Here is a 14,499-nt window from a genome sequence, read left to right on the forward strand (position 1 = left end):
TTCCAAGACTTCCGAATTTTCGAATTCCCCTTATTTGATGTAAATTATATCTCCACTAAGCAGGCAAAGACGTCATAAAAAAGTAACTAAAATGTTCATTTCCCGTTGTTTAAAATCTTTATTTCGAAAACTTGTAATTATAATGATATTCCTAATGTTGCCAAAACATAACACTGACAATATTTCTTCAAGGCTGGTCGACAAATGGCTGCTGCATACGAGCCATCATGAAAGAAGGGACTCTCCTGAACCATTAGTAGTCCATTGCAAATCAACGATTTCTGGATAACATAAGTTGTTTTCGTTAAACGTAACTAATTTTTCTACGCTTTGTTCTCTATTTGCACTGTTAATATTTTCATTATAGCCACAGCTATTTCCATTTACAATATCATTTATTTCAATGCTTTTTTTTAATATATATTGGCCCCATGAGGGGTTGTCAATTAATTAATTACTTTGTGCATTTTTATACGTATACCTAAATGAATAAATAATTAAAAACATTTATTCATTCTTAGTTAAACTTTCATGCCTAAGTTTTCGTGTGCATTGGAATTTTTTCTCTAGGTTAATTATATAAATTTAAGGTTATACCGAGTGTAAATATAGAATAAATTACCTTCGTCGATTTTCTTCTTTAAATACAACAAATAAACACAGACACATTGGTTCAATTTGCGGACGTAATTTTGGGAGTATGCAATATTCATTATGCTATTTAACGGATCACATAAACCGCAGCGTTCTTCTGAAACTTGAGATATATAGCTGAACACTGGACTAGTAATTCCCTTATAGGGTGTCCGTTTAATACGAGTTTGACCGTATGAGGAAAACATTTTTTTTAAAAGGAGCTACGTCACGAATTGTGGATCTGAAAAGGTTTAGCCTAAATTTTTCAAGTTCTTCATTTGTAATCCGTGTTAATCTTCTTCATCGTTAACCATCCTTGCCCCTTTATGGTTTATTGTTATCTCTTTGGTGTTTCTCAATCTAAGTAAACTACTATTTTCAGGTTTCCGTCAACTTAAAGGTCATTTCGTGTCCTGGCCAAAATAACCGGGACAAAATACCGTGATTTAGCTCCTTTAAGGCGTCAAGAAGCTTTGATTCAATAACGTTTAGTTTTTGATAACATTGAACTCTGGTCCATACGGGAACTTTGTAATATCCTCACTGTCTGTGTCCCTGACAACCAATATGTCATGCTCTCTGTATCCACCCGCCCCAGGCTGTCCCTCGGGGACTGTGATCATAGGCTCCATAGATACCACCATATTAGGCTGTAAGACTGTTTCTATATCTTCGCGGATTTCTAAACCCGCTTCGCGGCCATAATAATGACAAAGAACACCGAAAGAATGTCCGTAACCAAACGTGCGGTACTGTAGTAAGTCGTGCTCAAGATACATTTCGTTAAGCTCGTGTGCTATGTCGCTACACCGAGCACCCGGTCTGATTAGATCCAGGCCCATGCGGTGAACCTTGCAGTTGATTTCCCATAGTTCCATGTGTCGGTCTGTTGGTACGTGATCACAAAACATCGTGCGCTCCAGTGCCGTGTAGTGTCTAAAAGAAAGAAAAACGCAAGAATCAAATAACGTAATTGAAGAGAATGCGAACCACTTGTGAAGAACGTCAAGGTTCTGTTCGAGTACCTGTCACATGAAATGTTTCTTGTTTTCAGTGAACCCTACTCAGGCCACGAGAAGTGCCCGCGAGGCCTTCAAATCGCTTGTTTCTATCCTAGAATCACGACAGAATCCTGACTTCATGTTGTTTTAACTCGAAACATTTTATTGTTCTATTGTTCATTGTTCTATTGTTCATTGATGTTTCCACGACAACCCTATTTTGACATGCATGTTTTCTCCAGACTTACCCGGCGATCATGGGAAAGCAGTTCAAACTGAGAATGTCTCCTTTCTGCAACCGACGGGTGGTGACTGGGTTATGAGCTCCGTCTGTGTTGATTCCTGACTGGAACCAAGTCCACGCTAATTCAAAACAACGACAACATCAACATTAACATTAACAACAAAAATAATTTGGGCTTCCATTCAAAGGTATCTTTTTCTGAGCGGTTATATGAATGATGATACTCTCGCTGACCAAGCCAAAGCATGAGCCCTTCAGGTTATATGTACGCTTCATGTGATCAGGCCTGTACCTTGCAGACGAGTGGAAATTAGGCGTAGTGTTCACTTAAGAAAAGAGCCTGGTCACCCCATCTTTAAAGAGCGAGAGACCCTTGTCGTAGGGTGACCCTATTCCAGAGTGCACCCTCCCCCCCTTCAGAGCGCACGAGAAAGAAAAATAACTTAAATGTAAATTGCTTTGTTAACGCCCGTGGCATAGAGCAGATCAGTATAAGGAGAAAGCAGTCATAACATAAGAAAAACTAGCAAGTGTCTCACTCTAACCCTATACTAGTTTGAAACTCTAGACAGGTCTCCTGGATTGGCGTTGTTTAAAGGTTAATGCAATAGTGCTATACGAACATAGCTCTATCGGTAAATAGCTGAGAAGACTGATCGGGCTATTCACTCATGAATGTCTCCAACTTATACGTTACATGCGATAGCCACAGAATAGAACATCTCAAATACCGAAATCACGAAAATTCGTAAACAAGATGACATTATCGCAGGAATGACAAGAAAGAAATGGTACTGGGTCGGGCCCGTAGAAAAATAGATTTGGGTAATACTACGAAAAAAGCTTTGTTCAGGACGCCAGATTGGATGAGGAAGTTGTGGAGACCCCCCAAAAAACTGGAGAAGAACCGTAGCAAAAGAACTGCCTTCTGCAGTATCTGATATGCGGTGGAACCCGAAAGGCGGAACAGGACCAGTCCATTTGGAGAATTATTGTGTAAGCCTTTTACACGTCAAAGGACAGATGATAATGATGATGATGATGATGATGATGATGATGATGATGATTCGACATCACAGGAATTCATAACAGACTGGTCACTGCGAATTGGGTTACAGCAATACATTGAATAGATGATTCTTATCTAAGATTGCCAGCATTTGCGCATTATTTTGATTTCGATAACTAAAAATCGTAACTTACTGTCTCGTATTTCGCTGTGAGGATATGTGTCGGCAATTTCTCGCACCATGGCTTCGGTTGATGCCAAAGCAATCTCATGCTCGCCCACACCTTCCTTGATTGCCTTCACAGCCGCTTCTCCACCAAGATCAGCAATGCGTGCACCTTGTTTAATAAGTTCTATCTCCTCAGGCGACTTCAGCATGCGCATTTTCATGGTCGGCTGACTGACATCTACGAATTTTGCCTTCGGCAAAGCATCGGAAAACTTTCGATAGCTGTCGAGATGGACGAAGTCAAACTCCACTCCAACCGTCTTCGCATCTCCAATCTGGAAGAAAAATGTGATATTGGTTCAATACGAATAATTAAATAGAACTGTAAAAAATACAAACTTGCTTGAACCTGAAATTTCATCAGTTAATTATCTTTTTTTTTTTTCTAATTTTCAGTTCTCTCTGAATTGTTTTTTCAATTATTTCGCTGGGATACATATATATGTAATCTTTTTTGCACTAAATCGCGGGCATTTGTCTATTAGAGGTATAGGCCAAGTCTGTATAAGAACCAAGTGGCCTGTCAGGCCGGTGCTTATCGTGGTTTAGTAGCATGAGGCGACTGGGAGTATTTCTACTTCCCGCCCCCCCTCCACCCCCCCCCCCAACCCCTGAATGAGATGATGATGCCAGTCCCTCCCTATACTCCGAACCGTTCGATCCGGAGGCCAGCTCACTAACTATGAGGCCACACCTCCGATCCACTATTAGAGGTACACCAACGTGGCTAATTTTGGCCAACAAGTGATTGCGTGACAGACAACGTCAGTGGTTGTCCTTGATAGCCCATAACACAGTGCATATGATCTCTGATACAAACCTGTTGTTGCACAGCATAGTAATAATTGTCTCTTTGCCAGTCCGTATAGACGATGTTATCGCCGAATGTCCGGCGCCATGGCTGACCGTAATCAATACCTACAGAGACAAAGAACATGCGTGTCAAAAGCCCGTATGAACTTCCACTAGCCATTATAAGTATCTAACGCCAAAACATCTGCGTACTTTTCAATATGTCCTATAAATCATCGAGGCCTAATCATCTCTCTATCGCATATCCTGAACAATATATATATCTATATAATGTCGTTGGCGATAATTTATGCAACTGGAAACGGCAGAGTTCCACTGCCTGTATCATAGCATGCACACTTCATTTTTATGAAATTTTTTCCGCGTACTCACAACCGCGGAAGCGTGGATTTTACAGTTTTTCAGTGCACGAGATTCCGAACCATTTTCGAAAGGTGTACAAAACATCCTTACCAGCAGAGACGCTCATTGCCTTATTCGCAGTGACAATAAACGCATAGGGGCGTCCAAAATAACAATACAAGAAGTCACTGAAATAGTGAACGTTGTGATAGGACGTGAATACGCATGCGTCAATTTCATTTGCCTCCATGTGGTGTCGTATCATGTGCAGACGGCGCTGCATTTCCTGGGACGAGAAAGTCGGTTTCACCTGTAATTGGACAACAACGGTAATGAATTGTTTAGTCAAGATTGCCAGCTTGTCCCAGGCGCGCAGAATTTGAGACAAGTGTGGGAGAGACGTTGAAAGCGAACAAAAAGAAAACAGACGTGAAAGTAAAATTCAATCCGCTGTACAAACAGTTTCAGTCTTTTTGCCTGCTGCTGGCTAGAACAGGTTGAGGGGTACGGTAGTGAAAAAGGCGACAAATGTAGACGATTGTAGCTAAGACGCTATGACAGTATAACGTGGTTGTTGTAACTATTCTGTCCTGAATAATGTCACTGTCTCTCGTTCATTTTGGCACACCTAATTGAAGAAACATTATCATGGAAAAGGTATAAACTATAAACGATACGACACAGTGGTTTTCTTGGAAGCTTGCGAAGTAATATATACTATTGTGCCTCCTTATGGACTGTGTACGTGCGTTAAAACGAATATTGTGGCACTATTAAACTACTGGAAGGCTGGGCAGTTTCCAAGTTTTTCTAAATCACAACTCCGCGCAGTTGACCTGGATCATTAAACGCCAAGAGGAAACAACATATCTTGAATATTCATGCACGCTATTTCATTCTCCCCATAACTCCATAAAGTCGTGTCAATTATTGTTTATACTTTTTTCGGGCAATGTTTTTGCAATCAGGTGTGTACAGTATATATTCGGCATGGATCGTTCCATATTTGCTCGGTACAGGATTTAAGGCTGATAAAGCCGAAAGTAATAAGAATCGTTACTTTCAGTGCTTTATGGTAGTTCCTTAACTACCTTTTCGCCATTCTGACATTCCATTGTACGTATTTGTTTGTGATCACTAAGTGCCACTGCCGAGAAACATCGCTGGAGGACTGGTACCCAGGTATGTCGAGAGCTGCGCACGTTCTTGGCTAAATGAAGCATCTAAAAAGTAAAAGGATACAAATGAGAAAACGATTAAAACAAAGACAGAAAAACCGAGCGAGTCTTCTCCTTGGCATCCTTTATTTGGGTAACAGTTGAAATTTTGCCACTGGTTACCATTTTTAGAATTTCAGTTACTCGTTATCGACTCCCTGGGCTTTCTCAAAGTCCTTCGCAGTTACAGCTAATAATAAAAATATTTTTTTTTGTCTATTTTCATCGTACTCTGTCAATTCGGTTTTGCTATTACTGCCACCTTGGCCACGTTGCGTCATTGCAAATTAGACTCAAGCCAGCCGCCCATTATGTTATCGCGAAACTTTAAATTCGAATAGACAGCCTCGAAACACATTTAAGAGTGGTTAGCGAAATTTTAAGTGCTTAAACTTTACCCGTACTTGCTTGTTTTAGAATTCTTGCAAATTAGTCAAGACCCCTCTATACAACAATAAGTTTGCTTCATCGTTTTCAGATGCGCGGAATATTCAAAAATAAAAATAACAAGTAACTGAACCCCGAGGGCTTCGCCGACACCTACGGCTGTCGTTTCGTTTTGTACGTAGATAACACCAAATAACTTGTCAACATTGAGACTCATGATTGGAGAATTAGAGGTAGAGCAAACTTGTGACAAACTTACCTTAATTCGGAAAGCCGACTTTCTCGCAGACGGGCTCAATGAAACAACAATGCAACCGAAATCAGAACGCAGTCCATTTTATTGCTTCGGACAGGACAATAGAGTTTGAGAGACATATCATGAATAAATTAATTTTCCTTCGTTTCAGGGCGGAATTTTTGCATGTTTGCTATTTTCTTTGTATTCCTTGTACAAGAATTTCTTACAGTTCCTAATTACGAACTATTGATCGTTGTTTCGTAAGAATGTATAATGGGGCATTCGTTTACAGTGTAAGAATTTTCATTCCTGGTTTCAGTTTCTAGCGCCTACGTGAATGATGAAGGCACGCTAAATGGAAAGAAGCAGCAAACGTTTTGAAAGAAAACTGTCTAAAACTGCCGTAGGAGAGTGTTCCGAAAACTTAAACGCGGAGTACGGAGTGCGGAGTGCGAAGTGTGAAAAAAATCAATCAATCAATCAATCAATCAAAAAACAAAAATTAAAAAAAAAATAGAAATCAAAAAAAAAACAAAAACAAAAAAAGAATTAAAAGAATAACTAAATACATAAATAAACTAGACATAGAAATTTAAGAAATCAAAATAGTAATTGTTAAAAAATTCACACCGCCTGAAGCGGACTGTTCATATCGCGTATATTTCATTTAGTCCAAATGGTATGTTCAACTTACGATTTTCATAGTTTGCAGTTCACTTTTAGGAAAAAAAAAGAAGTAAGAACAGTCCAGTTTTGACAATGTCTAGAAAAATGTGAGAAATTGCACCTTCGGTTCCCTTGGAAAGCCGTGTTGCCTCGAAACAAACTCAAGTTTTGCTTTCCAAAAATGAACTGCCCGTGTGAATTAACCCTTCAGCCATTCAACAACTTGTCAACTGCGCGTCCTAAAGGCTAGTTCTCGCAATTTGATTGATGAAGTTCAAACTAAAACCTTGCAAAATTTTCAGCGCTAAAAAATAGTAAGATAAAAACATGTAGATTGACAAATAAAGAAACAAATAAATACACAGGTAAAGTTTCACTTTGAGAAAACAAATTATCAAAATAACATATTTTCCCAAAAAAGCCATTTACTACGATTATCTGTTGAGTAAGGCGGGACGAAAGTTTGGTCACCAACTTTTAACTTTTAAAAATCGTGTTGTTGTCACGAGCAACTGGCTCCGTATCCATTGACAACTTGTCGGCCTTTGACGTCCTTTGCAGCAAAGCGCGCGAAATTGTAGGCGACGCGACAGACGACGCATGGCTGTTGATATTGTTACCAACGGAAACGAGATAAGTTGCCCGTGACAACACCATAATTTTAAGACCAAAACTTCGTAACCATACTTCCCTCCTGCCTTACTCAACTAATAATCGTAGTAACTGCACAGCGCCGCTTGTCTCGCTAATTCCACGTGCAACTGCGGCCTTCTTTTTTTTCGGTTGGAATTTAATATCTTCTCCGGTAGAAAATTACTGATTTTAATTTGGAAATAAAGTGAGGTTGGTACACACTTCTTGAAGACTTTTAACTCAAAACAAAGGAAAAATATCCTAAAAGATGCTATTCACGCCCTGAAAATGATTTGGGTCTGAAAATAATTGAAACATGGGGAACTTAGAATAAGTTATGCCTCTTCCAGACGTTCAGTTAGTTGGGGCGCAGCGCGAAAAACAGCGAGGGAAACAATAGGGGACAAGCGCGGCGAGAGAAAGCGCTTTTCCCCTATGTTTTCGCTCGCCGTTTTTTTCGCTGTGCCCCAACTAACTGAACGCCTGGAAGAGGCTAATTTAATATTCCTAAACGTGAACGTGAGTTGAATATACCATTTGGACTGAATGAAATATACGCGATCTGAACAGTCCACTTCAGGCGGTGTGAATTTTTTAATAACCATTATTTTTAGTTCTTAACCTTCTATTTCTAGTTAATTTATGTATTTAATTACTCTTTTAATTTTTTTTTTTTTTTTTGGTTTTAATTTTTGTTTTTCAATTTTTGTTTTGTTTTGTGTGTGTGTGTTTGTTTGTTTGTTTGTTTGTTTGTTTGTTTTTCACACTCCGCACTCCGCGTTTTCGGAACAGCCGCCGTACGTCTATGTCGCTGGCAGGATTTTGCGCGAGTACTCTATTCCGCAGTTCAGCCGGGTCGAGTTAGCAATTCTCTTCGTACTCTTCGCTCGGATTTTGAAAAGTAAAGGGATAAAATATAAGGAAATAAAATAGCAGCTGAGTTCTCTCTTTTGTATCTTTCATTTGTTTATCAATCTGGTTACCGGTTACTAATTTCAGAATTTCATTTATTGGTCACCCAATGTATGAAAAACATATCTACTACCCAAAACACCTACAATCCCTGTATCAAAGTACTTTTTAACTATTGCCTAATTCGTCAACCGCTATATAAACAAAAGGCAGCCATGGCATATATGACAGTGGAACCTCGATTTTAACGAACTTCTGTGTAACGAAGTCCTCAGTATAACAAACGATATTTTCGCCCGGGTAATAGTAAACTATATGGAAAAGAACCCCGATATAACGAAACCTCGTTGTAGCGAACTTCGTTAATATATAAACGAAGTATAACAAACTAAATAAACTGCAAAGCCGTGAACTAAGATCCTGCTTGATTGAACGTTGGATCTCACAGGAGACCTAATCAGGCAAACTTGTCAAGTAAAACGATGAGAAGTCAAAGACTACTGCGAGGCTGACACGGCCGGACCATAGTATGTAGGTGGAAAGTAATGGGCACTGGTGGAACTGCCTGATGCATGCACAAATAACATATTTCAGCCAGATAAACGTGGTCTAAGAAAAATTGTCTCTTCAGCGATGCTGTGTCAGACCCCGTCTGCACTACGCCAAAGAAATTTGAAAAGGGAGTTTTCACTCTGAAAACGCATCAAATGTTCTGCGTCCACACTACGCCGGAGAAATTTTGGATTTGTGTTTTAGGAGATGTCGGTCAGGGAAATCACTTGATTAACATGACGCCATCTGGCGTTTTCAAAAAGTTCCATTCTCAAAACGCTCCATTTTCAAAATGTTTTCGTCCGCAAGGAGATGAAAGCCGACGTTTTCAAATTCCTCCAGTTTTAAAGAGCGTTTCCGAAAAGCCCCGTTTTCATGACGGATTAGCTGCGTTTTCAACTTTGTCCAGGTAGTGCGGACGCTGCCTCAGTGAATGGTAGCCATCGCTCCCGGCAGGGGTATTTTGTAGAACGCCGAACGCCGAACGCCAAATGTACAGTTTGCTTGCGGTGTAGTAGTTTCACCCATGTTTGTTTGCGGTTGGCTTTAGTTTGTTAAGGACAGCATTATATTGCATATGGCCCTGTCCAACAAATAAAAGGTAACCGCAAGCAAATATATATAAGTGAAACTAACCGCAACTGAGCAAACAGTGCATACGAGATTCGGCGTTCGGCTTTCAGCGTTCTGCAAATTACCCATGCCGCATCGCTCCTGGGGGTAGCTTTAATTCACAGCCACCTAAACATAACTAAACGCCGTTCTCACAGAACTTCTATAAATGAAAACGAGTAAATGTAAATGTAACGAGTCCTTGTTCCGCAAGTAACGCATGACATATGGAATATTTTCTTGACGTTTAATTGAATATGATCAATTCATTTCCGCGCGCTAAAAAAAGGAAAAGCGATGTGAAATGATTGCAAGCGGCCCCTGAGCTATTTTTCTCGCTCATGCACAGGCCGCCTAAGCTCAAGCTGTGAGCGCTGATCATCTTGGGAACAGCGGTCATGGCAAACATACAAGTTTTTCGGTTTTAGGAGGTAGAAATACTGGAAAGCTCTTAGTGAAAATGCGCCAGCTTACTTGCACAGGATATTGCTTGTTGCACTGTCTGCTGATTCAAGGCGATTTCAGCGAGTTATTCGCCGCTATATATCTAGGTTTCCAGAGTGCAACTGGCTAAAATCATTTCAAATCAGCAGAAAAAGCGAAAAGACAACAAGCAATAAAGTAACATGAGGCATTTTTGCTAAGAGTTTTCTGATATTTCTACCTTTTATAATATAAAAATGAAAATTCTCCCCTGATGAATCTAGACTACCAAAGAAGTGTAACAAACTAAATCAGTAAACTGCAAAAGTGCAAACTGTTGGATCCAACTGCAAACTGTTGGATCTCACAGCAGATCGAATCAGCCAAACTTGAGAAGTAAAACGATGAGAAGTCAAAGACTATTGTAAGGCTCATACAATGGAGCCTTTGAAAACGTTGGCGTCACGATAATGGTTTTCCTCAAACACAGATTTAAAAAAAAGGACCGGTGACTTTTGCATTTTCAAATTTCTCTTGCGTAGTGTGGACGCAAAACATTTAATGCATTTTCAGAGTGAAAAACCACCATTTTCAAATTCCTTTGGCGTAGTGTGAACGGGGTCTGACACAGCATCGCTAAAGAGACAGAATCTCTACTGCTCTAGCGTTTTTGATGATATAGACGTCTTCTCATTGACGATTTATTCTCCTGATAATATTGCACGTTTATATGGCTGAAATATTTTATTTATGCCATGCATCAGGCAGTTCTAACGGTGCACATCCGCACGAAAAGGAAAAGCCGGCGTTTTCAAATTCCTCCAGTTTTTTAAGGCGTTTTCGGAAAGCTCTGTTTTCACGACGAATTAGTGTAGACGGTACGCCTAACCCTAAAAATAAAGCTGCATGCGTTTTCAGATTTCTCCGGCGTAGTGTGTTCGCTGCTTCAGTGAACGGTAGCTATCGCTCCTGGGAGTAGCTTTAACTCACAGCTATCCACAGCCACCGGTTACACATAGCTAAACATCGTTCTCACAGAACGCCGTGCGCTGTGCATCCAACAGAGTCAAGAAACTTAGATGTTTTCAGCCTGAAGGAAAGGCAGCGTTTCCTCAATTTTGAAAGTTCAGGAAAGCTTAGAAGCTGTGTTTTGCACACTAGTATTAAATAGTATAAATGTGACAAAAGATTTAGAATCGACGCAGCCCCATCATTTAAGTGGTTTTGATGGTATATTTTTGACGGGTGGCAAGCGGGCCTGAAATTGGCAAACAAAAATTCCTATATAAGGAAAATTTAAATCGCGCTTAGCGAGCCACGCAGAGAAAACATGGAAACATAACGTCGAGAGAAACCGTTCTTAGCTCACCCAGTTCAAAATCAAAAGGGTCCTACCGAATCAAAATCGAATCCCTTGAGAATCAAAATCGAAAAGCTGATCCTTACGCCAGGAAGAGGAGATGAAGACAGAAATAAAACCAAAAATAGGTTACGAAATATATTTTTCCTCCATTTCCATCGCACTCTTTCTTTCGGTTTTGTTATTATTGCCACCCTGATGGCAAATGCGACCCAAGCCAGCCGCCCATGTGTATTATGTTACCACGAAACCTCGAACAGATAGCCTCGAAACGCATTTAAAGGGTGACTAAAGGGTGACTAAATTTTAAACCGTTAACCTTAACCCGTACAGTGCTCGTTGTAGAATTCCTTACAAATTAGTTAAGACCCCTCCATACAACTATATATTCGCTTCATCGTTTTCAGATGCGTGGAACATTGAAGAATAAAAATAACCAGTGACTGAACCCCAAGGGCTCAGCCGACGTTTTCGGCTTTCGTTTCGTTTTGTATATAACATTATATAATTTGTCAACACTGAGACTCATGTTTCGAGAATTGGAAATAAAGCAAGCTCGTGACAAACTTACCTTGATTCGGAAAGCCGACTTCCTCGCAGACGGGCTCAATGAAACAACAATGCGACCGAAATAACGCCACCACTATAATGCTTCAGATATGACAATCGAGTTTGAGAGACATATTTTAATGTCATGTAGGAATAACTTGTTTTTCTTGTTTTGCTCAAATATTCACAAAGCAAAAGTTTCGGCGAGGGGCGGAGCAAGGTATTGTAATGGCATCAAGCCCAAGTAATTCAGTATCGTCTCGGTATTGAGTTACACTGCTTTAAGGGTCGAAAAATCGATTTTCTTCTAACTTTGCCTGAGAGCTGCCCTAGAGCTATCTATCTTGGTACAGTAAAACATTGAACCACAGTAGGTTTAGTATGTGACCAGTGGCGGATCCAAACCTTGAGCTAAGGGGAGAGGGGGAGGGGGGCGGTTTCGGTTTCGCTTGCCCTGCGGGCTTTACTTCCTTCTGTAATAAGTCTTTCTTCCGCAAATACTCCTTTTATGACATATGGAATATTCCCGTGACCTTCTATTTGCGATAATGAAAAGAAAAGCGACGTGTAAAGAGATTGAAAACGGCCCGTGAGAGGTCGATAATTTTTTCGCTCACGCAGAGGCTGCTCAAGCTCAAGTGTGAGCGATGATCATCTTGCGTAAAAGTGGTTATGGTATAGAACTGCTGGAAAGCTCTTAATAAAAATGCTTTATCTTACTTCCGCAGTATATTGCTTGTTTTTTATTCGCTTGCCTGCTCAAGGCGATTTCAGCGAGTTATCGCTATGTATCAAGGGTTTCCGGAACGTAACTCGCTAAAATCGTTTAAAACCAGCAAGAAAAGCGAATGGACAACAAGCAATACACTGTGGAATTGGAATTACAATAAAGCATTTTTGCCAAGAGTTTTCTAGTATTTCTACATTTTAAAACCGATCGTAAATATTCCCATTTACATGACGATTGACCTCGTCGAGCTCGAGCAGCCTGTCACTCGCAAAACCGGATGTTTTTGGGGCGAGTACACACAGAATCCGGAAACCGCACGTGTATAATCTCTGGCATCCGTCGTAAGCCTGTATCCTACGAGTTTTGGCACAGTCTGGAAATAGAGTCTGATTGTTGTCTTTAGGCGATAATCCGGAAAAACACTCCTTCAGTTTCGTGCGGATAAATTGCGTAAAAGAATTTATGAAAGAATTATGAAATTTTGCATAACAGCCTCCGCTCCAAAAGTGTGTCGGAGTTAAAGTCTAAGTACATCGCCGAACTTTGAATTATGATAACTTTTTAAGAAAGCTGATCTCTGAGCAGATTCTCTTGCACATCTGCTGAATGTCCGGTAGACAGTAATTACTTTGTGCGGGCAAAAATCCGGATCGGGTTTGCCTCCGTTATGAATAAACATCATTCCGCTTGCAGCTACATTTAGACTTCACCAATCGCAGCTCATTACTTCAAAACATGTCAAAATTATCCTTGGTTGTATAAGCTTTACATTGATATAAAGGTTTGAGCGCTTTCTTAAAATTACGTATCTGCGAGAACGGTTTTACGCCACGTCACATAAACCTAACGTTGTAGATAGAATACTAGCCTTTGTGAAACTGACCTTTGACGTCACACTGAACTGTTTACTAAGATCCTCTTTTTCCTGGGTCTCCGAGTCCAATAGAAGATTGCATACAATATTGACGAGAGGAGAAAGTTTATCCCACAGTCCAAAACTGAGCATTGGTTTTTTTTGAAAAAACCCTTGACGACGGCTATAATAATCACAGGCAGGAGCCCATTACCTCCTGTCACAGGAACGTTTTAAAACGAAAATTAAATTGAGACTCTCACAAGCCGTCGCGAAATAAACTAAATTTGAGATGGCGAAAGTTGTGAATTTTGCTAAAATTCTGCGAGACGCATTACTTTTTGAAGGGTGTTTCATTCTGGCACCACCCCCGCCGCGAGACTTAGAAATTTCCAAGAGACCCTATTAGCGATCACTAGCAAGCTAACTAAAGACACTTACCATCACCACAGAAGTTCACAAAACCCAGTTGCACACTGCAAAGACCGGTTTCTACACGAAACAAATGCACGCACGCACCGAGGTGCTGTCGAATAACGCCGCATTTACAGTGTTTACATTTTCACGACGCCGCGTGAGTTACACAATAACACGTGATATGCGAGCTTAACAGGGAACTAAAAATAGTCTCTTTTGTTTTGTTCGAAGAGGTTGAGTGATATGGATTAGATGTACGGGCCGCAAAAGATCCCGGAAAATGGTCTCGGACCGGAAATGATCCCCATATTTGACCGCAAGTGATCCCGACCAAAAATTAAGGAATGGCATGGATTCATATCAGAGGAAGGTGGAAACACATAAAACTGAACACACCAAAAACATGTTTTATCATTTTGCAAGAAATACTCCAGAGTTGTTTTTTTGTTCTTTAAGGGTGTTGCACGTTGACGTAGACACACATAAATTTAACAACCAAAAAAACTTCCGACAACAGCGAATCACCAAAGTTAGGGCTTTCCACAAGTTGCTCAAGATTTCCCATAAAGTTGCCCGCAATTTCTCTAAAAGTTGCTCAAAAGTTGCTCAAAAAAAGTCAGAAGTTGCTTTCTGTAACAAAAGTTGTTCAAAAAAACAAAAAGAAAATTTTGTTGCT

At 40.2% G+C, this 14,499-nt stretch overlaps 1 protein-coding gene across 3 annotated transcripts; it reads right to left on the reverse strand.

Annotated features, from left to right (window-relative positions):
• Positions 1–94: 94 nt before the first annotated feature.
• LOC110050976 (uncharacterized) lies at positions 95–14,042 on the reverse strand. 3 transcript variants are annotated; one of them, XM_089278061.1, is made up of 7 exons: positions 13,848–14,042; positions 5,366–5,497; positions 4,386–4,584; positions 3,940–4,037; positions 3,085–3,394; positions 1,886–2,000; positions 95–1,572 (listed from the first exon to the last, which is right to left on the reverse strand). In XM_089278061.1, the coding sequence occupies exons 1-7, from the start codon at positions 13,848–13,850 to the stop codon at positions 1,125–1,127; spliced, it is 1,305 nt and encodes a 434-aa protein (XP_089134187.1). In that variant the 5' UTR covers positions 13,851–14,042; the 3' UTR covers positions 95–1,124. The 3 variants fall into 3 exon arrangements, with proteins under 3 accessions (XP_089134187.1, XP_089134188.1, XP_089134189.1); XM_089278062.1 differs by lacking the exon at positions 13,848–14,042 and adding an exon at positions 11,846–12,704; XM_089278063.1 differs by lacking the exon at positions 13,848–14,042 and adding an exon at positions 6,138–6,656.
• Positions 14,043–14,499: the final 457 nt, after the last annotated feature.

This window comes from Orbicella faveolata, unplaced genomic scaffold, assembly GCF_042242905.1.
Source record: "Orbicella faveolata isolate gen_17 unplaced genomic scaffold, um_ofav_v1 contig_46, whole genome shotgun sequence".
Taxonomy (NCBI): Eukaryota; Metazoa; Cnidaria; class Anthozoa; order Scleractinia; family Merulinidae; genus Orbicella; species Orbicella faveolata.

Excerpts from the sequence above, each read along its gene's own strand:
- LOC110050976 (XM_089278061.1), bottom strand. Across the intron at positions 4,585-5,365 it reads AATGTCAGAATGGCGAAAAG|GTGAAACCGACTTTCTCGTC; the intron begins GTAGTTAAGGAA and ends GTCCAATTACAG. Across the intron at positions 2,001-3,084 it reads TCACAGCGAAATACGAGACA|CGTGGACTTGGTTCCAGTCA; the intron begins GTAAGTTACGAT and ends GTTTTGAATTAG.